At 45.9% G+C, this 25,729-nt stretch overlaps 1 protein-coding gene across 3 annotated transcripts in view; it reads right to left on the reverse strand.

The window, feature by feature from the left end:
• Positions 1 to 25,729, reverse strand: part of RAB22A (RAB22A, member RAS oncogene family) — a 50,705-nt gene that overhangs the window by 5,612 nt on the left and 19,364 nt on the right. For all 3 annotated transcript variants that reach the window (XR_014073955.1, XM_081560342.1, XM_081560343.1), the window contains exons 3-7: positions 14,630 to 14,711; positions 6,552 to 6,623; positions 6,353 to 6,459; positions 5,698 to 5,807; positions 1,377 to 1,506 (exon numbers count right to left, since the gene is read on the reverse strand). Coding sequence is in view for 2 of the 3 variants with exons in the window: in XM_081560342.1 (XP_081416468.1) it covers positions 1,409 to 1,506; positions 5,698 to 5,807; positions 6,353 to 6,459; positions 6,552 to 6,623; positions 14,630 to 14,711 (469 nt within the window). In the remaining variant the exon portion in view is untranslated. The remainder of the gene's footprint in view (positions 1 to 1,376; positions 1,507 to 5,697; positions 5,808 to 6,352; positions 6,460 to 6,551; positions 6,624 to 14,629; positions 14,712 to 25,729) is intronic.

Genomic DNA, 25,729 nt, shown 5'->3' on the forward strand with positions numbered 1-25,729 from the left:
AAGGGTGCCAAATTAGACCAGGAACAAATTTTCACCAACTTCACTTCAGTGCTTTATTTTTAGATTATATTAAAAAGCTCATTAGGCTCCCTGAGGGAAAAGAGTGTTAACCACTAAGAGAGGCAGGGGAAAATAAGGGAAAGGGAGACGCGGAATTGTTAACGAGAGAAGCGCTCTTCAAACAGTTGGTCTGAGGCTGCTGTAAAAGCTAGAAGCAGCTTATTTCCAAGACCAGGTAAATGACATGGGCTCAGGAGCTTGGTCTTGTACCCCGAGGCTAGGAGGGACTAGTCAGGCTTCTCCAAGCGGCATCTGTCTGCACGCTGGTTTCCAGATGGGACTGCAGGGGAGGGGTAGCGGGAGGGAAGGCAGAGAAACCCTTGCCGACCCAGAGCCACATGCTCTATGCTTCTGTACCACGTAAAACGTGCTTCAAAGAACCTCCCGTGCACGGACTGAGAAATGGGGGGCGCGCGCCAGGCTGGTACAAGAGTGAATGGAGTGTTAAATGAAACATAGAATTTATTAATGTATTTACATAATTTATAATCTGTAAGCAGTGGTCTCATAAATATATGACTACAACTTTACATGTGCTAAGCAAGCTGCAGATAACTGTTTCCCCCACCAAGACAGCTCGGTTAAATAAAAAATGGACAGCATTTACTCCACTTTCTGGGCTTCCTCTCTTCTTTTGGAAAACACGGCTAGTCAGTTTAAACTGAATCTGCAATTCAACATGCTCCAGGCAGCCTCTCTACCACCAGCATCTCTATCGTCAGAGCTTACCTAAAAAGGTGCCAGTGACGTGCCTGGGGATATGCGTGCGACAAGAGTCCTGGGCTGCTGCGCCCAATGGAAAGTGCATCAGAGACGGTAGGGGTGGGTGCCTCTCCATCAGCCCCAGAAACCCACGTCAGCTTCAGACGATCATAACTGCCATCCCTCCACGGTGGTAACCGCACACATTCTAAATGCTACCACTCCCTCTAACAGTGGCAATGGGAAGCCAAGGGAAGGAATGTCTCCACAAGGTCATTTTTTCTTTCCTCAAGAACCACGAAAGTGCTAATTTTCCCTTTACAATGTGACATAGAATCTTGACTACAAAACTACTCAATGATCTCATCCTACCATCCACACAACTGTACATTCCTTCTCAGCAAGATCAGGAGCCAATGATGCAGTCCCTGTGTACACAGAGATTCTTTACAGGACGGAAGTCCACAGACTGACGTATTATTGCTGCAGCCTCCAAAGAGGAGATGAAACCGGTCAATTCCTGTGAATCCTTGTTGCCCGAAGAAGATCCAAGACTGGCAGGCGACCCCTGGAGGTGGGGCCCAGCCCTCCCGAGACCTGTCAGGACCACCTACTTCATCGGGAAGCCCGGGGGGCCGAGGCCCGGTCAGCAGCAGCTCCGCTTTGGCTCCGAAGGCTGTCTGCGGAGTTTGAAGCCCTTTCCACCAGAAGGCGGGCTAGCATCAGTGGATGGAATTCTTCGACCTGAACCAAAAGGACAGGAGGGAGGGCAGTAAACATTCACTTTCTTAGGCTTCATTCTCACACATGACTAGTCTACACATGCAGTTTGACAGGTCTCATTAAAATTAAAAAAAGGTAATAAACTTCTAACTTTGAAAGGCGTTTAGGTGTACAGAAGAGTTGCAAAGGTAACATGCAGCACTGCTGGGTCCCCTCACTCAGCCTCCCTCGATTTTGGGACCTCATGGGATGACTGTGGGACTTGGCAAAAATGAAGAACTTGACACTGGGACATCACTATTCACCCAACTCCAGATATTCTGTTGCCATCAGTTTTCCCACTAATATCCTGTCATTTTTTCTGGTCCCAGGGTCCAAAGAAGAGTATCACCTGGCATTTAGTACACATTTTTTTTAATGAAAAAGATTTAACAGGTTAAAAAAACTGCATCAGAACATCCCTGTCCTTCTGTCTTGTAGCAGGGGCCACCTTCCAGAGACAGGTGTGCACAGACATGCATAGAACACACACGCACCCATCCCCATTCTTAAAACCCAGGCAGGAGCACAGACTGCTCTCACATTATGCATCCTGGGCACTGCTCAAGCAGAGTTCTACACACTCTGTGATGCTGTGTCTGTGGATGTCCCCCCCTTGATCCCCAATTCACAGATAGTTAGCTTGTTTCCAGTATTTTGATGTCATTAACAACAATGCAAAGACTATCTTGGTGTAGGATAAATGGATCGGCTGGGAAGAGCCGGGTCACGCAGTTCCGCTCCTGGGTGTTCGTCTGACACAGACACTGCACTCCCAGGGTCTATCCAGCACAAATGCAGGAAGGACGTGCAATTTAAATTTTGACAGATGCTGCCAAACTGCTCTCTGAAGAGGCTGCACCACTTTATTCTCCTAGAACAGTGCATGAGAACGAATGGGTTTCAGTTTACTGCTCTGTGAAGCATAGTGTCAATTTTGAGAGAAGCCTTAAATCACCCAGTCATTCACCCTCCCTGATAACTCCAGGGCTGCTCCTGGTACAAAGAGCAGTTCCTAACTCTGTCTAGCACCTTGGATGCTCACATCAGTCAGGAGCCAGAAGCCCGTTATTACATGTTTGTTCAGGCAGCGATCTCCTCTCTCCCTTGAATGGGGCCCCAAGCTACTGGAGGAAAGCAGCATGTCTCTCTAGCTTTATGTTTCCAGCATCCATTCAGCACAGCACCTGGTGCTGAGGTACTCTGAAAACATGGGATGAACTGACACCCACATGTTTGGCATTAACGAGGCAGAGCAGCAATCGGCCAACTCCCAGGTCCTCAGGTGCCCAGGCTGGAGCCTCCAGCCTGTCCAGCAGCCTGCAAACTGGGGGGTGGGGGGTGGGCGTACACAGCATGGTGCCTACGAGGCGAGGAAGCACCTCTGGTAAGTCCTACAAGCACTTTCAAATGCCTGCATGCACTGTTGTGACCACAATGCAAATTTATTTAAAAGTTCTACTGACTCTTGTCATTTATTTCTCAATAAATGGATGCTGAAAGCACAGCTGGTATTACAGAGCCATCTCTGAAATAACTTTTAGAAGAAAGCAGAGGAGAACACCTTCGTGACCTAGGAATAGGGAAGGCCTTCTTAAGCAGGAGCTAACTGCAAGGGAAAGTAAGGACAAAGTGGATACATTAAGATTTCAAAGCTCCAGTTCACGAAGGAGTTGATTCAAAAATGAAAGTCAAGGCACGAAGTAGAGCTCTCCAATAGACATAATCAACAACGGACTCACAGCCAAAATAAACTATAAACATTAAGACAAAGGCAGATAAATCCAACAGGAAAACAGGCAAAACTACACAGAAGAGGCTATCTAAATATTATAAAAATGTAAACAAATGCCGGAAAGGTGCTTGGCTTCATTCAGTGTTCAAAGTGGCGGGTCACGACCCTGCCAGCCCGACATGGAGTGACTGGGGTTCTCAGATCCCCTGGTGTCTGCGTTGATGGGTGTGACCACCCTGAAGACTGCTGGGCAGTAAACCTGTACTCAATGTGCGCATACTTGATGACTTGGCAAATCTTCTCCTGGGTGTAAACAGACCCCCAACAAAAACGTGTACACTGTGCACACACTGGACATGAAGCAGAATGCTCATAGAGGTTCTACTTGTCATAGCTGGAAACTGGGGACAACTACCAGATGCCTACCCACGCGGCGCTAACTGCCCCTTGGAGGTGGCCTGCCCTGACACACACTCCACAGTGATGACAATGAGCCACACGCTCATGGGGACCCATCTACCAGATGTGATGTAGAGCCAAACGTACCAGACACAGGAGAGCAAACCCAGTATGTTTTAAAAAACACAAAGTCTAAAAACAGGTAAAACAAGAAGAGCTGGTGGTCCGGATGGGGGCTCCCTGTGGGAAGGGGAAGGGTGAGGTTCTTTGACGCGGGTGCTGATCCAGGAGTCTACTCGTCCATGAACACCCCTGGAGCTTTATACTTCTGATGGGAGCACTCTGCAGTATGTATATTAGACTTCGATAAAAAGCCAGCAAACCCAGGCCCCATGCTAACTTGACTTTACAATGCCCAGTAAATAATAAACTCAACTTCCATCTCTCTAAATTTTTCTAATCTTTTGGAACATATTTTTTTTTATTCTTCACAGTTAAAATGAGTATGTACGGGTTAGCTTTTATATAGGACTTTTCACTGTTGGTAGGCTTCACTATCTTCTTATTCTTAATACTGCTATAGAACACTTTACAAAAACAGTGATAATTATGATACCATACACTTAGATATTTTAGCTTGAACTAAACTGTGAAAAATTCCCAACTATCTTTACACTGCCTTTTAGGAATGCATCTGAGTAACTGCCATTGACAATCTAGGAAGAATCGTTGCTCTTTAACGATGGAAGGAAGGGGCTGGACTAGAGCTCATACACCAGTGTCCACCAGCTGTTCCAGGCAGCAGATGGGCCCGGCAGGCCTGCATGGTACTCTGAAAATATTTCAGTAAGTGGCCAGATTTTAAAAGTGTGACATGTTACATAAAATTCAGATCTCTGAACAAACTAAAAACATCAAAAAATAAAAATAAAACCAGATGTAACCCCAGTAATGGGGCAGCCAGGTAGCCAGGGGCCTATCTGCCACTGTCATCCACCTGGTGGAGCCGGGCGTGCCCTGGCCAGCTGTCAGGGTCACCGGGGCTTCCTGCAGCCCCCAGGTCCTGGTGTGCCCCTAGGCCCACTTCCCTGGGGGCCGTTCCAGCCTGGCCCTGCTGGCCCTTTCTCTCCATGTTGGCCAAGCGCCCTTCCACTTTCAGATCTCCCCAAAGGATGGATCTCAGTGTGGCTTTCTCCCGTCCTTCATGTGCAAGTCTGACGTGTTTAGTTAACACGAACCTCAGGGCTCTGCAAACCTGCTCCGTCAGGGTCTGGCTCCAATACTGCCTCCTCAGAGAAGCCTTCCCTGACCACCTGCAGAAACTCTTTCATTTCAGTCTATCTTATGTTCTTTGTATTCCTGCTCATCATCAGAAAGGGTCTTGCCTCCCTGTGTGCTGTCTCTCCCCCAGTGGATCACAGAGGCCGCCCCCTCATGCTCGCTGCTGTCTCCCCCGAGTCTGGAACAGGTCTCAGTGAACATTCTGATGAATTGGAATGAAATGAATAAACAGATACAATCCATGGACAGTCCCAGAGGTATGCGGCAGACTTTCCCATTGAGTCTCATCACTGTAACACTTCTGAAAAGGGAAAGAGGAGGGGAGGGGAGAGTGTCTTAACCTCTCACTGGCGAGAGCCTCATATTAATTTCTGAGAACTTTCTTATGGGGGAATTACCCGCACATTCCATGTCCCTTTATTTCTCTTATTCACGCTCGATGACTTTGGATGACTAACTGAACCACATTTAAAGAGAGAGAGGACGATGACAGCTTCCAGGACCCCAAGGTCTTGCACATTACTGATTCAGGAGCAACACTCCTCCTAGAAGGAAGGGCCAGTCATCAGGCAGTAGCTCTCCAGCAATTACAGCCCAATATGAAAACCCGCCGTCACTCTTCAATTCTCAAATCTCATTCCACTGAGAACAATGCCAGAGTCTAGACTGCTCTGTGTAGGGAGGAAATTCCCCCTGGCGAGATAATGCTGCATTAAGTTGCTCCGCACAGAAGAAATGCATGAGGTAGGGATACTCACTAATTTCTATAAAGAGTTCGTTTATGTTTATCGCGTTCTTCGCACTTGTCTCTACAAAGACTGCATGGATGGAGTCGGCGTAGTCCTTGGCATCTCTCTCCATGACCTCTCTGGAAGGCAATAAACTGTAGATCACAAACTCTACCCGTCAGGAGCTTAATGTGATCCCCATCTACGCAGTAATTAACCAGATTTATGATGATCAGAACGGAACCTGGAACCACTAGCAATGCATCTAATGGAATGGTCAGAGAATCACCATGGTTTCTACCCTCCACCCCCCACTAGAGCCCTTGCTTGGAGGATCATGGAAGTGGTCCAGAGAAACTGCCAATCAACGTGCTTTCCTTAAAATATCCTTTCCCCATTCAAACATCCTGTTTCACGGGAGCTGAGGCTACATCAGTCTCTGATCATGTTCAAGTGTGCTGCAACTGACGTTTAAATAAATTACACACCTGTCTTGATATATAATCTAATGAGCTCCAAGTGTCTGAACTCTTAATTTTAGTTTGAAACTTCAGGACCCCAACCAAACAACAAAAAGGAATTTTTCAATGTCAGAGATAAAACAGAAGCTAGATTTTTCTACTGGATAGTGCTCTGTTAGAAGAACACACAATCAGCACTGGTACCTCCTGCACTAATAACTCACCTTACATCGATAAGATCACACTTATTTCCTGCAATGGCAACTACAATATTGGGTGGGCCGTGCTGCCGAAGCTCTTTTACCCAATTCTTTAATGTTGAAAATGTCTCCTGTAACACAAAGGAGGAAAGCAACTGGAGACTGAAGCGACCTAAACAGAGTTTTCAGAATAGTCTCAAGAAGATGTTATGTCAGGCCTTACTTCTTTCGTGATGTCGTAAACAATTATAGCTGCGGCCGAGCCTCGGTAGTACATTGGTGCTAAGGCACGGAACTGCAGAGAAGAGGGAAAAATAAACAAAATTGGGAAAACTGGTTAAATATGCTTCTTACTAGACTTTGAAGCCCATTAGCCCCACACAAAAGGTAATCTTTCTCTTAAGCCAAGAAAGATGACATGATGCTTTAAAGCAAATGAACCAGTAATTACCAAAGGCAAAAACTTCAAATCTAACACTGAAATGCTGCTCAGAAGGTAGTTTAGAATACACTTTTATAGGAATTAAATACGTGCTATAAACAATTGTTTCAGCTGAAAAGGCTAATTAAACTCAATGTTATAATTTCCAAATTCATTTGTTCAGTAGTCCTTTAAACTTTGGCTCCCCAAACTAACAAGGAGATAAAAATAATGCTGTAAACAGTTCTCCAGAGAAGTGGCTGCATTTGGGTGTCGTAAAGATAACCTGCAATCTAAATTCTGATCGTGCTACAGAAATGAGTATACATTTACACTCACGACCTGGATGAGCTTGTAACTCGTTTTTTTGATATCGTCCACATACGTGGCAATTCCCCAAAGCGGGTACATATCTCATTCCATTTACATGCATTTAACTCTGTGTACAGGGCTTCTTCCCACCAATCACCCCCCCAGTTCTCCCCCTCCCCCCACCCAACACAACAGGGAAGAGAAGGAAGGACAATCTAAATAGTGAGGCTGATTTAGTGGGCCATTTGTTTTGATAGGGTGTGAGATGGAAAATGGGATGTGCCCACCCCAGTCAACCCTGGTTTCTAGGCATCTGTGTGCGCTGGTCAAGCCTCCCGCTCAGTGAATGTGAGGTCAGCGTATGAGACAAGACTCTTGACTTGTGCTTGATCTTTGTCGTATCCCTGACTTTGAAACCTGGCACCTATACATGATGTGAGAGGTACTACAGGACTCCCCTCCTGCTCTCTGTTCTGTGGCTTCCCTCCAAAACACAGGTAGACACTGTTATCAAAGTGAGCACTTAAGAACTGTTTAGGTGCAGGGTGATGTCAAAATAAATCCCAGCCTCAAACATCCATCCAGGTTAAGCGTTACTAGTCTCAGAAAGAAAGATCCCTGCCTCTGGGGTCAAAGTCAGAAAACTTCCAATAAAATGTTAAGAGAGAAAAAAACAATAAAACTTGTAAGCAACTTTAAGGAAACCAGATGATTAGGTGGAAGGCTATGGTACTAGCTTCACTTCTGATGCATTATTCCAGCAACTTCCTTTACAAGGTTGTTGGGGTTTTTTTGTGTGTGTGGTATTTAAATTTGTAAAGTAAGATTCATTTAGAGAAGTGCAAAGATCTTAAGGCTGATAAAAGGTCTTAATTTTGGTAAAATGACAAATGTGTATGTATACATTCATCCTGTCCCATCCCAAGATAGAAAATGTCTTTATCAACACGAAAAGTTCCCCAATGCTACTCTTTTCATGTCCCTTCTTTATTCTTGATGGTAACCCTTCTCTTCAAGTCTATTTATTGATATAGACATAAAAACTACAGTTTTCTCTTGCTTATGGTCTGCACAGAATATCCACTTCCATTCTCTTATTTTCAAGTGATCTCGAGGTTTCTATGTAAGGTAATCCCTTCTGTAGCCAGCATGTTGGTTGATTTTAACTTTTGATCCAATCTGACAACTTTTGCCTTTTAAGTGGAATATTTAGTTCCTTTACATTTAATGTACTTCCTGATATATTTGGTTTTTACTGATATTAGGACTACCATTTTGCTATTTGCTTTATATTTTGTTCCATTAAAACAAAATAAAACCCTGTTCTTCCTTTCTTGCCTTCTTTTGCATTAACTATTTTTTATTGTTTACTTTTAATGTATTAATTAGTCTATTGGTTTTTTAGTTATAACTCCCTGTATTATTCTTTAAGTGGTTGCTCTTGTAACTACAATATACCCCTCTCATAGCTGACTTAAGAGTTTAAAATGTACCACCTTTATGTGAAAGATCAGAACCGTGCACGATTTCTTATCCCACTGTCCTTTGTGCTGCTGTCAAATATTTCAAATCTATGCGATAACCCACATAATTCAATATTGTAATTTTTGCATTAAATAGCCAACAGTCTTTTTAATAAAAAGAAAAATCCCCAGATTTTAATATTAACTGTTCTGAGTGGTTCTTATTCCTTCCTTGGATCTCAATTACTATCTGGTGTCATCCCTTCTGGCCTAAGAACCTTTCTGAGACCACTGCTGCTACATCCTCTCTGCTTTTCTTCTTCTAAACATGTCATGACTTTGACTTCATATCTGAAAGCTAATTTTGGTAAGTGGATAATTCTGACTCTTTAAAATGGCTCCACTGTCTTCTGGCCTCCACTGACTGTGGAAGGCTAGTCCTCTTTCACAGTGTTGTGTCCTGCATGTGCCTATGGTATTATCTCGGGCTGCTTTCAAGATTTTCCTCTTTAACTTTGGTTTTTAGCAGTTTGACTATGGTAGACTTAGACGTAGATTTCTTGGTATCTATGAGTCTGCTAAACTTTTGGATTTGTGAGTTGAGATAATTCCACCAAAATATGGAAAAATTTCAGCTACTGTTCCTCGAAACATCTTTTCTTTCTGTCCCCCTACTTTTTTTTCTTTTTAACAACTTCTGGGTCTTCAGTCACACATATGTTTGATCGTTTGAATTTGTCCCCAAGGTACTATGTTCCTATTTTTCTACTCTCTTTTCTTCTGATTGGTTAATTTGTCACTTATCTGGTGGATTTTTCATTTTAGATATTACAGTTTTCAGTTTTAGCATTTTCATTTATCAGTTGCCATTCTGTGTGAGACTCCCCATCTGTAGTTACATATTTAAAATATCTGGTTTCCGTTATCTTCTCTGAAGTGTTAAAACACTGGCTTATCACCCAGAGATGGTTTTACACGTGGTTAGGGTGGGTCTTTGTGGGTCTCTACTCCTAAGACATGGCCCTTTGGCAGTTTCAGGGGGATCCTAGGGTATTGATTAAGCCTTATATAACAGGCAGGACTGGGCTCTAGACTCTGCTTATTCTCACGAGCAGCAGCAGGATCTCTGCTCAGTCCTGTCACCTCTCCTGCTGTTGGTTTTTGTTGGGTCTCTTAGTGTCGCTCCTGTGCTTTCACAATTTGAGGGTTAAGCAAACCCAGGAAGGGAATTTATAAGCTGATTTTTGGGGCTTCCCGCCTTGTCGGATTCATCTTTTCTGGGATTTGCCTCCTCTTTTCCCAGCTGCTCTAGCAACCTCTGCTCTAGCAGAGGCCCTCAAATACTGCAAGCTACAAAGACAGCCCCCCTGCCTGAGTTCTAGTTACCCTGTGCTGCATGGTTGTGGGCATGCCCTCTGGGGGAAAAGCCATGAAAACATGAGTCTCATTCGATGTCATTCCCTTTTCAATCCCTGACTGTATCTGGCTGCTCTGCAGGACCTTCAGAGAGTTGTTTTTTAATGCTTTGCCCAGTGTTTATACATAGGTGTTATCTGTGTGAGGGTTAGCCTGTTACAAGCTACTCCTTCATGACTGACATTGAAGTTCTTTCTATGTACTGTACTTGTGGTATAAATAAAGAAGGCAGCAGCCTACAAAGAGACCCAAAGGATGCGAGCATAGTTCTGCTCCCAATTAGGCCCTAGATCAGGAGCTGGCAAGCTTTTTCTGGAAGAGGCCAGTAGTAAACACGTTAGGCTTTGTGGATCACGTGATCTCTGCCGCAACTCCTCAACTCTACCATAGAAGCAAGAGAGCAGCCACAGACAGCAAGTTAACAAATAAGCACGGCTGTGCTCTGAAAAAACAGGAAGTAAGCTGGATCTGGCCTGAGAGCCACAGTGTGGACCCTGGTCACAGATGTTAAGCGATGTGTACACGTTTTCCTGATTTCAAACTTGAGTACATCCCTTATATGACTCCTGTGACAACACATGAGTCCAAGTCTTCCTGGTGCTCTGACCTCTAGAAATGGTCGTCAGGAGAAACCACATTAAGATTCAGGGACATAAATCTTCAAGACTGGCTGCAGTGTCTATTAGACTTTGGTTAAGAAGCTTTCTTTTACACGATCACATGCAGATGGCAAGTATTTGAAAAGCTGCTGCTACAGTTATGGAGCACTTCTGACATGGATGTGAGGTCCATGTCAGCAGCTAGGTCTGTCGCTATGCTTCTGGAGGAGTCCTTGTTGGTGAAGGAAGACTGGTGGGAAAAGATCATTTAAAATGAATTCATTTAGGGATAAAAAGGTCTGAAAAGGCTCTGTCTTGAGAAAAAAATTATGAAAACAAGTTTCATTTTATCTGATATTAGAAAAACTTTGGTTTATTATTGCAACCAGTTTCTTGAATGAACACTGAGTCCAAGTTGATAACTGGACCATGATTCTTCTGATAGAACCATGTTGTTCTCGTTCAATCACTAAGTCACGTCCAACTCTTTGCAACCCCATGAACCACAGCACACCAAGCTCCCCTGAACCATATGCTGGCACAATATGGTATCTATTTTTCATTTCATGTTTGCCTCTCCTAGTCCTGTCACAGGAAGGGAACTTTTACAAAATATTTGAGGACTCCCATCGGTTTTCCCTAGGCCTTCTGATACACAAATCATTATCTTCTGAGGCACTTCTGTCATCACTTTGATCAGTAGCTTTCTCTTCACTTAATTTAACAAGCTCCCTACCATCAATGGCTTTGTATGACATCTGTGGAATTCTCCAAATCACTTTCACTGACTTAATGAAATTACTTTGCAATCAGTTTTGACTGGACCTTCAAGCATAATCCATCTGTGAAGACATGAGGGTCAAATGGGAAGGATGTCCGAATGGTCAGTTCATCATGAATGGTTGCATTTTAGGATGACTTCTGATTCCATGATAAATCTCATTACAGAGAACTGAATAACAAATACATAGATATCAGAAATGCCTAATTTGAGGCATGCGCTACTCACATGACCAAAGTAGGGGAAGGATCTGGGCCTGTTTCCCTGTGCCAGAGTAGGGCTGGCAATTAAATGACATAAATCCACAGGTATCAGCACTGAGCACACAGATGTGAGGACAGCCCCTGCCCTCAAGGAGCTCACTAACAGAAGATAAATAGGCAAGGAGACAGGGGACAACCTGGGGATTGTGGGCAATCACAAGGATGGTTCAGGATATTAAGAAGTACACTGAAGAGTCTACCTGCTAACTGGTCTATGATACCTGAGCACCAGGTCAGGCCCTGTGCTGGGCCCTGGGAACATAACCCCGTGGACCCGGTTCTGTTTCTTATCTGTGGGGAGAGCCTGTCAGGAGAGGTGTGTGGACAGGTATTTACTTACAACTTGGAATGAGAGTCCTGAGGGAAATGAATAGAACACAGTGATGCACAACGAGCTCGGGTGGTGCTGAGGTGTAGAGGGATGAAGGAAAACCGTGAGGGTGTGACACTGAACCTGGGACAAAAAGGCTGGTAAGGAGCCAGATGGCCGTGCTCTGTGTGAAGGGAGCGAGTCTTCTGGTGCAAGGAGTACCGTGTGCGAAGGCCAACTCTGGCATGTCTGAGGAAGTGAACGCAGGCCCTGGAGAGCAGGTGGCGCCGGCCCTGAGGGCTCTGCGCACCTCTGGACAGAGTGCGGCTCCCAGGAGAGGGGCAGTCAGCAGTTCCTGAGAAGGTGAGCAGGAGGGTAACAGGGTCTGATTCAGGCTTTCACAAGGGCCCCCTGGGTCCTGTGAGGAGAACGGACACAGGGTGACGGGGAGGAGGGAAAGCAGGGAGACCAGTGACCAGGAGAGAGGAACTCTTGGGTAAGAGTGAGAGGCGGCAGACCACTGACAGTGGACGCAGGGAGAAGTGAGTAGACTTAGAAGCTGGAGCTGCCAGGACAGCTAACGGGGAGGGAGCACCTCCAGACTCACGCCTGAACGAGGTGGGCCTGTGGCCATCTGACGAAGGCAGGGGTGATGGGGAAAGCCCCCTCAAGGCAACATGGGATGAGAATTTTGAAGGCTGAACACATGTTCTTCAGGCTAACTCTGGGAGGGAGGGTGTTCCAAGCAGAGGGAATGATGGGATGTGGGTGAGAAGGCAGGCACTGGCCTGGTGACGGCAGATCTGAAAGGTTTGTTTGGTCTTGGAGGATCAACTGGTGGGAGGAGGTGATGATGGAGAGTCTGGTGGAGACTGGCACCATCCAGGCCCAACAGGCTGTGTCGGGGACAAACAGGCAGGAAAGGCTCACAGAGACGCCCTGGAGGATTTTCATAGCATTTCAAACAGTCTATGATTCGCTGTTGATATTGAGCTCTTCTTAAACCCTATGATCTGGCAACAACCAGCTGGAGCGGGGGTGCACGGCCAGCATCCCTCTCCTGACAGTCTCCACGGCGCAGGACTCTGCTGGGCAGGCCTCTTGGGCCTGGCCGCCTCATCTGTATTCTCAGCACGAGCCCTTGGCTGGCTCAGTGATCGAGCTCCAGGTAGGGGTGAGGGACATTTGCATCTCAGAGCAATGACTCCTGGTGCAGAATCAATTAGAGGTGGGGAAACAAGAGGCAGGCAGACCAGCTAATTATGAAACTTAACAGAATCCTGCTATCATGGCAACAGCACGAGAGGCATAAACCCTCGTGTTATTCTTTTTTACGTTCTGAAAAAAAAAAGAGATGTTATACATCACTGTGTCTATGAGGACAGGCTCTGATTCAAGGCATAACGGAATCTATATTATAGTAGGATGCTTTATGATGAGGGCTTTGCTACCTCATCAAATATATGGGAGGGGTAACTGAGATGTGGGATTCACTGAAAGGGTACATATATAACTGGTGTGAAGAGCCATGAGTTTGTGGCCAATAGGCTGGATGCCAGGGCTATGTCTGTGGACATATTCAGGGAGGCTCTGTCGGAGGCAGCCCTTCTGAAAGATGGGCGAGTGATGCTTGGCCAAGGCCCACCCACCTCAGCACACATGGCCCAGACAACGCAGGAGCAGTGGGGACTGGAGACCAAGCAGACACATCTCGGATGAAGAACTGGACATAGGGTATGGTGGTTTAAAAAAAAAAAAACAACAGAAGAAACCAAACAGAGCAAACTTGAGACATGAAATCTGAACAAATGTGCGGTGTCTACATCCAGAACAACAATAACAGCTTGCTGTGTTTTCCTCCATTTGTCTGTGATAATGCTTGTCATGTTTTACACCATTCGAAGAATCTATGCTGTCTCAGATAAGACTGTGAGGACAGGCTATTTCTCCTGATTACTTCCACTATAGTTTTAAGAGCTTTAAGGTAGCTCAGTGTATCCATCACATGTTCTGTTTTGATAACACTGTTTGAAAACAAAATTAAACAGAAGCTGAATAAATGGCGCAGCTGCCAGACACACTTCAACAGGGAACTCAACAGAAGGAGGAATGGGGCAGCGGCAGCAGCCAGGCTTTTCCCCACCTTCCTGTCCCGTCCCATTTGGGTGAGCTTTGCCAAATCCTCTTCTGCACCCTAGTGGCCCTAGCCCCACTTCTGGTCCAGGCCCTCCCGAGGCAGACAGCTGTCCTGGACGACTTTACCATCAGGCGTTTATTAAGTACTATTGCATGGCACTGTGTTAGCTCATCCATTTCACTTAAAGTCTCAAACTTTATATGCTGTTAAAGTTCCCTCTTTAGCTCTTAAAAGGCGGCTATAATGAGATGTGCTTCACTCTCCCTTCCTACCGCTAATTCTTTTGTATCTCTGCTCGAGGATGGAGCCTCAAAATTACACACCATGCTCTGAGCGGGGTTTCATCAGGCCTGTTAGTCAGCATTTACTTGAAGACACTAAAATGTATAAAAACGCCCTCAGTGCCCATGAACACTTTCTCCATCAGCGGACTTCGTGGTTCCAATTGAGAAGGAAAGGGCTGGCCGCACAAATGGGAAGAAGTGTGTCTCTGGCGCAGAGAAGGAAGTGAGTGACGTGAAGTGATTGGACCCAGCAGCTGCACTGGTGCTTTCATCTGGGCCCCAGAAAAACACATGGTAACGTAAAGAGTGACTTACTCGTTCTTGTCCAGCTGTGTCCCAGATGAGGAATTTATGTAGTTCATTTTGGTACTGGACAGTCTTGGTCATAAAAGATGCCCTACAAAGAGAGACCTAAACAATCAGAACACAGTTATTTAAAGCACGTCACCAGCCCCAGTTGGAAACATCGCTTAGACTCCACAGTGCTCACACTGCTGCTCCACACTACATTCTGACTGTGGTCCTCTTTGGAGTACTGATGAGACACTCAGATGCTGGCTGCATGCTCTAAGACGGAAGGGTTCTTTGGCTTGTGGCTGCCTAAACTTCACATCAAAAGAACCATGAGATAATTTGATAATCCAGACATTCGCTTCCCTTGTAATATTTTCAAGCTGTTCTTTAGAAAGATGGCACCATGGGAAAACTTTTGTGAAAACCTGTGTGTCCAGGAAATGAGTGCATTAGTAATGAGCAGTAGGTCATTTGGCTTTGTCCTCAGCCCATTCCTAAACCAAAGGATCATGTGAAAAGCTAGTGTTAGACTAGGGTTAATAAAACTAAAATGCCAACAAGAAGCAGAAGACTCTCAATCACCACTTCTGTGTTTCAGTAACAAATCGGCCCCCCACCGGTTGTCCTGCTGAGCTATGTAGGGCCTCGGGGCCACCCCAGTCCTGGGTGGAGAAGGAACGCTCCTGTGGAGGTCTTCCCGCTCTCTGCAAGTAACTGCTCCATGCAGGGGCCTCTGAAGGCAGGGGCCAGGGGCTTGTGCTTTTGGGAGAACCTGTGAGGAGCTGTGGAACATGTGCCTAGACCCTCTGGAGGCTCCTGCCTAAAGATTCTGGAGGCCTGTCCCAGGCCTGTGCTAGTTCCAGTGCTACCTCCTACCCCCCCACCCCACCAGAAAGCTCCCTGTGGGGAAGTCTCTTGTCCCCCAGCCTCCTCCGGGCACCCAGTCTGGCTGAAGAACCCAGAGATGATTATGTCTCCTTTCCCACTGAACAAAACTTCTGGGGCCGAGGGTCAAGCTGTGCTCTTGGAATCACACCCTCATCATCCTAATCAGGACAATGAACTCAATGGCTAGACATTTCCACATATTCTGAGTCTGAAATATCTTTGAAAAGATTCAAGTAGCAGTTACATAATTTTCAAGAAAGTGGAAGCTGAAATCGATAGAATGACTTTCTGAAGCATTACTGAGCTTAGGTAAGTATCAGAATCCTTAGTTTTAAAAACTTTTTACACTTGCCACGGTTAAATCAGGATGTGCACCAGGACTTCTCACTTTAGGGAAGATCTAAGCCTTCAAAAAGCCTTAGTTATTGTGAAGATGAAATGATATGATATAGGGAAAGTGCTCTGCAAATTATAAAGTACTGTCTCTAAGCAAGGTATTATTATTGTTACTATTATTATTGTTTAAAGGCAGCGCCAGGAAACGTCTTAGTTTAGACTTTGCTATATTAGTCCTAAGAGCTTGCAACTCAGTCCTCCGTCAATTATGGCTGTGCTGTCAGAGGTACAGCAGGCACCGGGCCTATAAACAGAGCCAGAGCATTCAACATGCCCAAACTAGCTGCTCAAAGGACAAGAGGAGAAATAGGCTTCAAGTAGACAAAAGCTGAGAAAGTTACATGCAATGTTAACAGGAAATGTTTCGCTACTGGATCAGAATTCACTGAGGTCACACTACCTGCCAACCTTGTCCCTTTTACTGAGAGTGTAGATTCATGACTCAGACAAGACAGACAAAAATGGCAGCTGTTATGTAATGTAAGGATTTTACGGGCTTAAACCTAACTTCCGGTCTGTGACCTTAGATCATCCATCCCCTTCTCTCCCATGGATGCTCTCAACACAACTCCTTCCTGTCTACACTGAGGTCTTGTCGTGCCTCCACATCTACTGGTCTCTTGTCCTTGTATTGCCAGTGTCAGTGACCAAACTGCCAATTCTTTAGGGGTCTTATCTCTCCTTCTGTCTCAACCACCCAGGACAGCCTCTCTCCCTGCTTATTCTGCACACAGGTGGAGTGGCTGTCTTGCTGGAGGAAAGTCCCCAAGCCATGAGGACTGGTGTGGGGACGATCCTAGGTCAGCTGGGCCCACCCCAGGCCTCTCATTCCACCCAGTGACAATCCCACACTCCTATGAGTGACTGTTTTCCAGCCCCCGGCCACTGCCTGCCACCCCTTGTTCCCAGGCAGCAGCTCGTTTCTTCCTTCTTAGAGAAGACAGAGGTTATAAGCCCAAGCTCCCCAACACTTGACAATGAACTCATTTAATTCACACCAGCTGTAACCCCCACTTTTCTGACTCTGCTTGTCTTGATTCACCTATCACCTCAGCCCTGACCATGAGCCCAGCACAACCCGCCTAGGCCACTGCAGACATCAAGCCAGTCTCCTTCCCCCAGACTCGAATCCTTCCAATTGTTCCTGCTTCTGACTTCACAGTGACGAATGGTTCCTTTTCCATGAGTGCTTTCCCCCCTGGCCAAATGCTCTTCAGGCTTTAGGTCTTAGCTCAACTGCCAACAGTCACAGAAATGTGTGTGGTCCACCCAAGCCAGGTGGCTTCGCATCTCAACTTCACCTTGCAACACACAACTCCCATTTTGTCCTCAGGGTGTCTGCCACAAGGCCTATACAATGTCTGCCTGGCTTATTTGTCTATTTTTAAATTTACCTGTTCAATGCCATGAAGTATGGACCTTGAGGTACACGTCTTCCTCTGTAACAGGGGCATCTACCTCACCTCCCCACTGGCTACCCTGGAATTCTGACAAAACATCTGCTATGTTGCCATAAGCCACTTGGCCTTCCATGATGTCCACGGTTCCAGGGAGTCTCAGCCAAGCGCTCCCCGGAGCACACAGTGAGAAGTGCTTTTTAGGCACAGAGAAAGCTGAGATTAGAGGCGACTTGGGGGGTGGGGGAGGCTCTTGACCCAGGAGTGTGGTCTCTAGGGGTGAGGGTGGGGTGCCACCAGCAGGGCCGACCACGCCCAGGGACGTCCTCATGACCTGCTCCTGCTCAGACGTTAGGCCAGCTGCCTGGCACCAGCCGGGCATCTTGACGGTGATGGGTTCCCGGAACTCTGCTTAAGGAAGCAGCCGCAGTGCTGGACAGGGGGCATCTCCCCGCTGCTGGGGCCCAGCGCAGGTGTTGGTGGTGGGACGACCACACCCCTCCTCCCCGCACCCCCGAAGCCTCTCACTGCAACAGGCATCTCTGTGGATTTCTGAGAACCAGAGGTCTTGGCCTGTCACACCAGTAAGGACCACTTCCTCCCCATCAGCACTTGGATTCGGTTGGACTGATCTAGGTGATGACACAGGCTCGGGGTGGATATGGGACGAGGGGACGCACTAGGCAGAAGGCCTCCCACACGGCTCCCAGCTTCAGGGTCTCATCCGTGGAGGATATGCTTTCCTGAATCTGACTGACTGCAGCTCTGCTCCACCGTCGGGACACTTCATCCCTGTCCCCACACTAAAGGCAGTGAAGACGGGGCTTAATTCCACTCCACCCTCACAGCAGTCTGTCTTCAATTCTAAGTTCTCAATCAGAACGTGGCGATGGCCTTCCACAGAAACGTTGGTCTGCAGCTCTTGTTACTTCCATCCACTCTGAGAGAACTGTCTGGCTCTCCATTTTATGTTTAATCTACACTTGAACTTCAGTCCCTGAGGTAAATTCATAAACTGGACCCTCATCTTCAAGTGGGACCACTACAATTTCTCCCCCTCAGCGTCACTCCAACTCCAGGATCACTCCTTTAATGTTCAAGTTAAATGACACGGACGGTAGGATAAGTTCATATCTGGCTTTTTGAAAAACAGGCAATGGCTTCCTGCCATCCAAATGACACATTTTTATTTTCCAGCCTGCCATTTACTTGTCTGATACCCTATTTTTCACTACTAAACTATCTCTCTTCACTCTGCCTAGGCAGATCTTATTACCTCTTTAATCTAAAATCCCTACTAGCATCATTTCCTAAAGCTAGACTGCCTTTCATAAACTTCTGCATTTTTCAAGACATTCCAAGTCGTCACAATCTTTGGTAGGAGCACAAGTTCCCAATGGAAGTACTTGCTACAAGGGGCTTTAAAAACGCCTCGCCTTTACCTGCAGTGGACTCGCTGGGCTCCTTCAAAACAAAGGTGTGCCCTGCCTCACAGTCTAGTACCTCCGAGCCCTTTTCTTGGAATGACACACAGATGCTGTCATCCTCATAATGGTGAAAGTGAAAGGTGCTCAGAGGTGTGTGACTCTTTCGACTCTATGGACTCTACAGTCCATGGAATTCTCCAGGCCAGAATACTGGAGTGGGTAGCCTTTCCCTTCTCTAGGGGATCTTCCCAACCCAGGGATCAAACCCAGGTCTCCAGCATTATAGGCGGATTCTTTACCAGCTAAGCCACCAAGGAAGCCCCCTCATAATGGTATGTGGTGCGTTTTAATGAGTGTCCATAACCTCAGCTCTGCATACAGGTTCCAGAGTCTCATGTACCTTTAAACTCTACCATTTCTCAGACTCATGAGATCTAACGGCTGACGTGCTATTTCATACCACCCTGCAGAGGCCCTCTCCCAGGCGGCTCCGCCCACCTGCACCAGAGCTGTGGGTGCACAAGAGATGGCTGAATCCGCAGGCTCATGGGTCACCCTGAGCAAATTCTCCAGGACCTTCTATACTGTTGTCATTCTAAGAATGTTTGTGAAAGTATTTAAACTCAATGAAGACATTACTCTAAACCTAAAGATAATTAAATTTAACAATGAAGAGTTTAGCATCTCTTTTCCTAAGTTTGTTAAGAATAACTTAACCCAATAGGAAAATCGTTCGCATCATACACAGTAAAATCAACAGTAACAGGGAAGGAACGAGCTGCCCCGATTGAGGGCTCATCATGGTGAGTGCTCTTCTCGTCCATCACACGTGCGGCCCCACCGAGTCCTTCGTGTGAGCCTCCGAGGGGGATCTGATTCATCAGCACCAGTTTGCGGACAAGGCGTGGAGGGGATGGAGGAGGAGAGCAGTACAGCTAGGACCCTCGTTAGGCAGCTGGTCCCCGAGCCTGGTCTTGGAACCACAGCACCACAGGACCATAGTGTGCTGGGGGTGGGTGACTCCCTCAAACACATGCCTCCTCCTGTCCAGCAGGAACTCCAGGCAGGCAGAACGGGTGCAACCTCACCCCCGTCCCCAGGAGGCTCACAGGTAAAGCCACATCTGAGTCCCTAGGGGAGCAGCGACTCCAGGTGTGGGAGGCTGGATGACCGCTCCCCCCAACCCTAGAGGATGGCCACATCCTAACCCTAGAACCTGTGAATACATTACTTCCCACAGCAAAAGGGGCTTACAGATACAGTTAGGTTAAAAATTTCATGTTGGGGTAAGGATTCTGGATTAACCAGATGGTCCAACATAATCACAACAGTCCTTAGAAGGAGACCAGAAGTTGGAGCCAGAGATGGTGATGTGACATGGTAGAGAGCAGGAGTGTGTGCCCTGAAGATGGGTGAAGGGCATCTTCTGGGGTGCTGCTCCCTTCCACTGTGTTGTGAGGAGCTCTCTTGCACTGGAGCTTGTTCTCCGGAGGGTTCTGGGCCTGAAATGACCAGGGGCCCACCACCTGGCCTGGTTTCAGGGCCCTGGCATCGGGGAGGAGAGCCATGCCCTGCTTCCTCCCCTAGCCTTCTGGTTTGTTACTATTCTGCACTCTTAACACCTGACAATAAACACTGCCCATGCTGACAGAGGCTGGACGACAGGACGCCCCTGGAAGCTGGAGGTCAAGGAAGTCAGTTCCTTCTTCACAGCCTCAGGGTTACCAGCTCTGTCAAGACCCTGGCTTTAGCCACTGAAACTGATTTCGGACTTCCAGCACTATAAGATGATAAATTTGTTATATTTTGTGACAGCAGCAAAGGGAAACTACTACACCAGGGAGGACTTCATGAGAAAGGCTAAAGTTTGAGCTGAACCCAGAAGTTTAAGGGGGGTGTCTGCCCAGCAGAGGCCCAGCAACAAGACCTGAGAGGGGGTGGGGACACATTCTACACAGAGAAATGGCAGAAGAGAAGCAGAGAATGGTGAAAATGTGCAAGAAGAATGCCAGTGGTTCTGCAGAGAGCCTGGTGAGGCAGGGCTGGGGTGGTAACCACATGAAAGGCTCCAGGTAGGGCGGGGGAAGATGGGGTGTGAAGATCTACAAGATGCTGAACCTTCACCCTGATGAGCCTCGGCTCTGTGAGGCCCTGTTTCCTGTTCATCAGGATCTCCCAAAGGCCAGGGCATCACCATCACCATTTCTGCCATATTCGTGCTCCAATGGTATTACTTACTGCTGAATAGTGTAAAAAAAAATCATTCTTCTATTTTAACTTAAACTTGTCTGAGCAATAATACTGGTAAAATTAAAATCCCACAGGATTCAGGAACTAGTTTTGTATTTTCTAACACACAATGAAATTCTTAACAGTATAAATTTAAAACTTCCACCTGTGTACTGCGTGGAGTCATCTGGAGGGTGATGTTCTGGGAGAGACAGCTGAGAGTGCGAGGAGCCCCAAGGAGAGGAAGGGATGGTGTCATCAGACCTGTTTGAAAGCTGAATTCTGGAAGCATGCAACAGGCCTCTGCTCCTTCTGCCAGATACCAAGCCCTTGATAACCCATGGGTGAGTGAGATGGATGTCTATTTTTAAGGACCTTATGGGGCAGAAGTGGAGATGGAATTCTAGGCAAAACCCGGGGAATACTGAGCATCGCTGAGCGCTGGAACAAGATGGAGGGAAATGGAAGTAAGCTCTGAGGCCGTGAGAGGGTCCTGCAGAAAGATGGGCTTGGCTTGATGGGTGTGAAGGGACACCATGAGGCTGACACCCTAAAGCCACAGGTGTGGGCTGCTGAGAGGGACAGCTCTAGGAAACCTGAGGCAGGCTTCTGTTGGCTCAGGCAACGGTGTGTGTGATGAGCTATTCAGGCACTTCCAAACTGTACCTCTGCTCCTTGATTTTCAGAACAGGTAACATGCTCATGGGCTTCATGGCCCACAGTGCACAGAGCAGGTGCACTGGACTGAACTGTCTCCCTCGCACCCCTCTCTCCAGCCACTCAACTCCTCGCCCTGGAAACTATCTCATCTGCTTCTCAGGTAGCCTTTCTGATACACCTACAGCTTATACAGTATATGTGTATGCAGTATCCCCTGCAACCTTCTTTATTAACACAGATGGTAGAACACAAAACACACTTTTGATTCTTTCACCCTGTGCTACAACCTAGGAGGTCATCCAATGTAAGTACAGGAAGTTTTCTCAAGCTGGCCTTTCCCCCTTTATCACATTCTATTGAGTGATTATACTATAAATTATATAATCAGACCCCTGCTAATCAACAGTGCTGCAATTATTAACCTTGGGCAGTTACTTCCCTTGTTGTCTGAAACCTACGTGAGTGAGTTTATCTGAAGGATAAAGTCCTACAAGTAGAATTTCTGGACAAGGATATGAGACAATAGCATTCTCACTAAGCGTGCAGGCTTTTTAAACAGACTACCTAGCTCTGCTTAATAGTTTTGCCACCAACTGGGCAAGTCAATTAACCTCTCTTTGCCTCGGTTCTCTCATTTGAAAACTAGGAATAACTTCAGTACCTATAACACAGGAATTTAAAACGCTTTAAATTTTACTCAAGTAATATTACTGAACAATAACATGCAGTATAGGGTTTGATGTTTCATATTCCCATGTAACTACTCGTGTTAACTACTGTGTAAAACAAGATACAGAACATTTCCCTAAGCCCAGAAAGTTTCCTTATGCCTATTTCTAGCTAAGTCTTGTACCTACCTCAGGCAAACCATTTTTGACCTCTACTTCACAGATGAGTTTTGATTGGCCTTTGGTTTCCTATAAATGGACCACCAGGGAAGTCCTCTCCTGACCTGACCTTAATATAAATTTTATTAGATGAGCTTAATGGCTAGCTGGATGCAGTGGGGGAAGGATCAGTAAATGTGATCACAATTTTGAGGAGTTATCTTGGCTTTCCAGTTCCCCACCTGGATCCCTGTGCCCTGGCTACGGTCACCCAATGTCCAGCGAAGATGGGGACTCCCTCAGAGAGGTTTCTCTGGGCTCGCCTGTGGCCTCAAGTCTCTGTAGCTGAGAGCCCACGGGCCCGTCTCCAGCAGCTCCCCCACCTCCTGTCTCTGCAGAGATGGACAGCAGCCAGGGGTCACTTCTCTCTTATGAGTGGCTCGTCACTGTCTGAAGTTGTGTTCATTCAGGTTTCTTTGTGAGCTCAGATGTCTAGTGGGCTTTTAAAAATTAACTTTGCTTGTTTTATTTTTTGGATGAGAATCTTCTAACTTCTTATATCTGAACTGTGAGCGCACAGGGCTGTTTTAAGGGTTAACTGACCACATTTGAAGAATGGAATGTGATGAACATTATAACTACTACCTGCAGTGTGGAGTGCTTGTACCAATTTCCATTCGGTGGTGGACTCACTGACAAGGCAGGAGGAGGCCTCTGGGATGAGAGGGTGGGGAGAGGAGGTCAGAAGCAGACATGTGGTGTGTCTGTAGTGACACAGCAGGCATACAGAGTCACTGGAGAAAGGGGATCTTCTCAAGGCTGTGAGTGTGAATGAAGTCACCTGGGAAGACCCAGGACAATGGCAGAAACCCTCCCTGCTTCCACATTTTAGGAGTGGATGCCAAGGCCAAGAAACAGAAAAAAAGAGGACCATCCCATGAGGTAGGAAGGAGGAGAATCACAACTGTATGCCAGGTAACAAGAGGCTCTGCAGGGAAAAAAGAACGCCAGATACTTCTAGAGAGGACAAATACAATAAAATGGCCATTCATGAGTTGACATTAGCCATTCATGAGTTGATGTCAAACTCTGAAACAGTGGTTTCAGTGAAATAACAGGGCAGAAGATGATAAGAGGAGGATCTGAAATGAATCAGATTGGTAAAGAGAACTGATGGCTGTATTCAACTGTAAAAATCTTGTAATTCAAGAACAACTTTTTTTACTGAGCAAATAACTAAGGGCTAGGCACTGAGGACACATCAATGATTATTTTGGATAAGGTTCCCCTTCTCATAGAACTATGGAGTAGTGGGGTCAGACAACAAGTAAGTAAATAAATAGAAAAATGACTATAGTTTTCAATATTTACTATGAAGATAACAAAACACTGTATCGTAACAGCAATCAGTATGGTACTTTCAGCCAAAAAAAAAAGGTGCACTAAAAAAAAAATCAACAGTATTCTAGAACTTTAGAAAAATAATAACTGTAATGAAGAACTTCATAGATCGGTTTAAAATGAGATTAGAATTAGTTGAAAAAGTGATTAATAAACTGGATGAAGGGCTAGGAGAAAATACCCAGTCTAAGGCATGGAGGGAAAAAAAAAAGGAAAATGTAGAAAAGAATGGAAGAGGCACACACACAAAGTCTAAACTATATGTAATAGCAGTCTGAGAATGTGAGGAGAGAAAATGGAACAATATTGAAGGGATAATAGTTGAGACTTTTCCAACTTGAAAGGCATCAAACCACAGGTTCAAGACAACCTATGAACCCAAGCAGAATGAATATAACAAAAATCTCACCTAGGCATATCAAAGATAGACTGCTGGAACCCAAAGACGAAAAGGAAATCTCAAAGGCTCCCATAAGAAGAAAATGACACGTTAGTATTGAGACAGCAACAAGACTGACACCTGACTTCAGTCAAAACAGATGAAGTCATATGAAAATGGGATACATTATATTCAAAGGCCTGAGAGGCAATAACTGAAAACTGAGAATTCTATATCTAATGAAAACAGGCCTCAAAAAATGATTGTAATCTGCCAAAATGGCTAAAATTAAAAACAACTGATGAAAATGTGGAGCAAACGAACTTTTCATGTAGTACTGGTAGGAATGGAGAAGAGTATGTAAGCACTTTGGAAAACAGCAAGTTCTTATAAACATGCCTTAAAACCTACTGTGGCATCAGCATTCAAGACGGCCCTAAGGGTACTCATGGTATGGATGTCCTTGTGTAGTCCTCGCCCACACTGAGTGAAGGTGTCCCGTGTAACCAGGAAGATATCATGGAAATGAAGGTGAGGTCACACAGGCATTGTGGCTTCCATCTTGGGCTCTGGTATTGTGAGGACACTCAAGCAGCCCTATAGAGGGGTCAGTATGGCAAGAGTCAGAATAGCTAGCTAAGCTGCTCCTGAATTTCTAACCTTCAAAATCTGTGAGACAATACATATTCGTTGTTATTTTAAGCTGCTAAACTTAGGGTAATCTGTTATACAATGATAAGAAATATGCTCAAAAGTATATGCTTTTCAGGTATATGCTCAAAAGTTAACATGTACAATGCAAAGAAATAGAGGAAAACAATAGAATGGCAAAGACTAGAGATCTCTTCAAGAAAATCAGAGATACCAAGGGAACATTTCATGCAAAGGTAGGCTCAATAAAGGACAGAAACGGTTTGGACCTAACAGAAGCAGAAGATAGTAAGAAGAGGTGGCAAGAATACACAGAAGAACTACACAAAAAAGATCTTCATGACCCAGATAATCACGATGGTGTGATCACTCATCTAGAGCCAGACATCCTGGAATGTGAAGTCAAGTGGGCCTTAGAAAACATCACTATGAACAAAGCTAGTGGAGGTGATGGAATTCCCGTAGAGCTATTTCAAATCCTGAAAGATGAGGCTGTGCAAGTGCTGCACTCAATATGCCAGCAAATTTGGAAAACTCAGCAGCAGCCACAGGACTGGAAAAGGTCAGTTTTCATTCCAATCCCAAAGAAAGGCAATGCCAAAGAATGCCCAAACTACTGCACAATTGCACTCATCTCACACGTTAGCAAAGTAATGCTCAAAATTCTCCAAGCCAGGCTTCAACAATATGTGAACTGTGAACTTCCAGATGTTCAAGCTGGATTTAGAAAAGGAAGAGGAACCAGAGATCAAATTGCCAATATCCACCGGATCATCGAAAAAGCAAGAGAGTTCCAGAAAAACATCTACTTCTGCTTTACTGACTATGCCAAAGCCTTTGACTGTGAGGACCACAACAAATGCTGG

The sequence above is a fragment of the Giraffa tippelskirchi genome, chromosome 13 (assembly GCF_054371585.1).
Source record: "Giraffa tippelskirchi isolate mGirTip1 chromosome 13, T2T-mGirTip1v1.2.pri, whole genome shotgun sequence".
Classification (NCBI taxonomy): domain Eukaryota; kingdom Metazoa; phylum Chordata; class Mammalia; order Artiodactyla; family Giraffidae; genus Giraffa; species Giraffa tippelskirchi.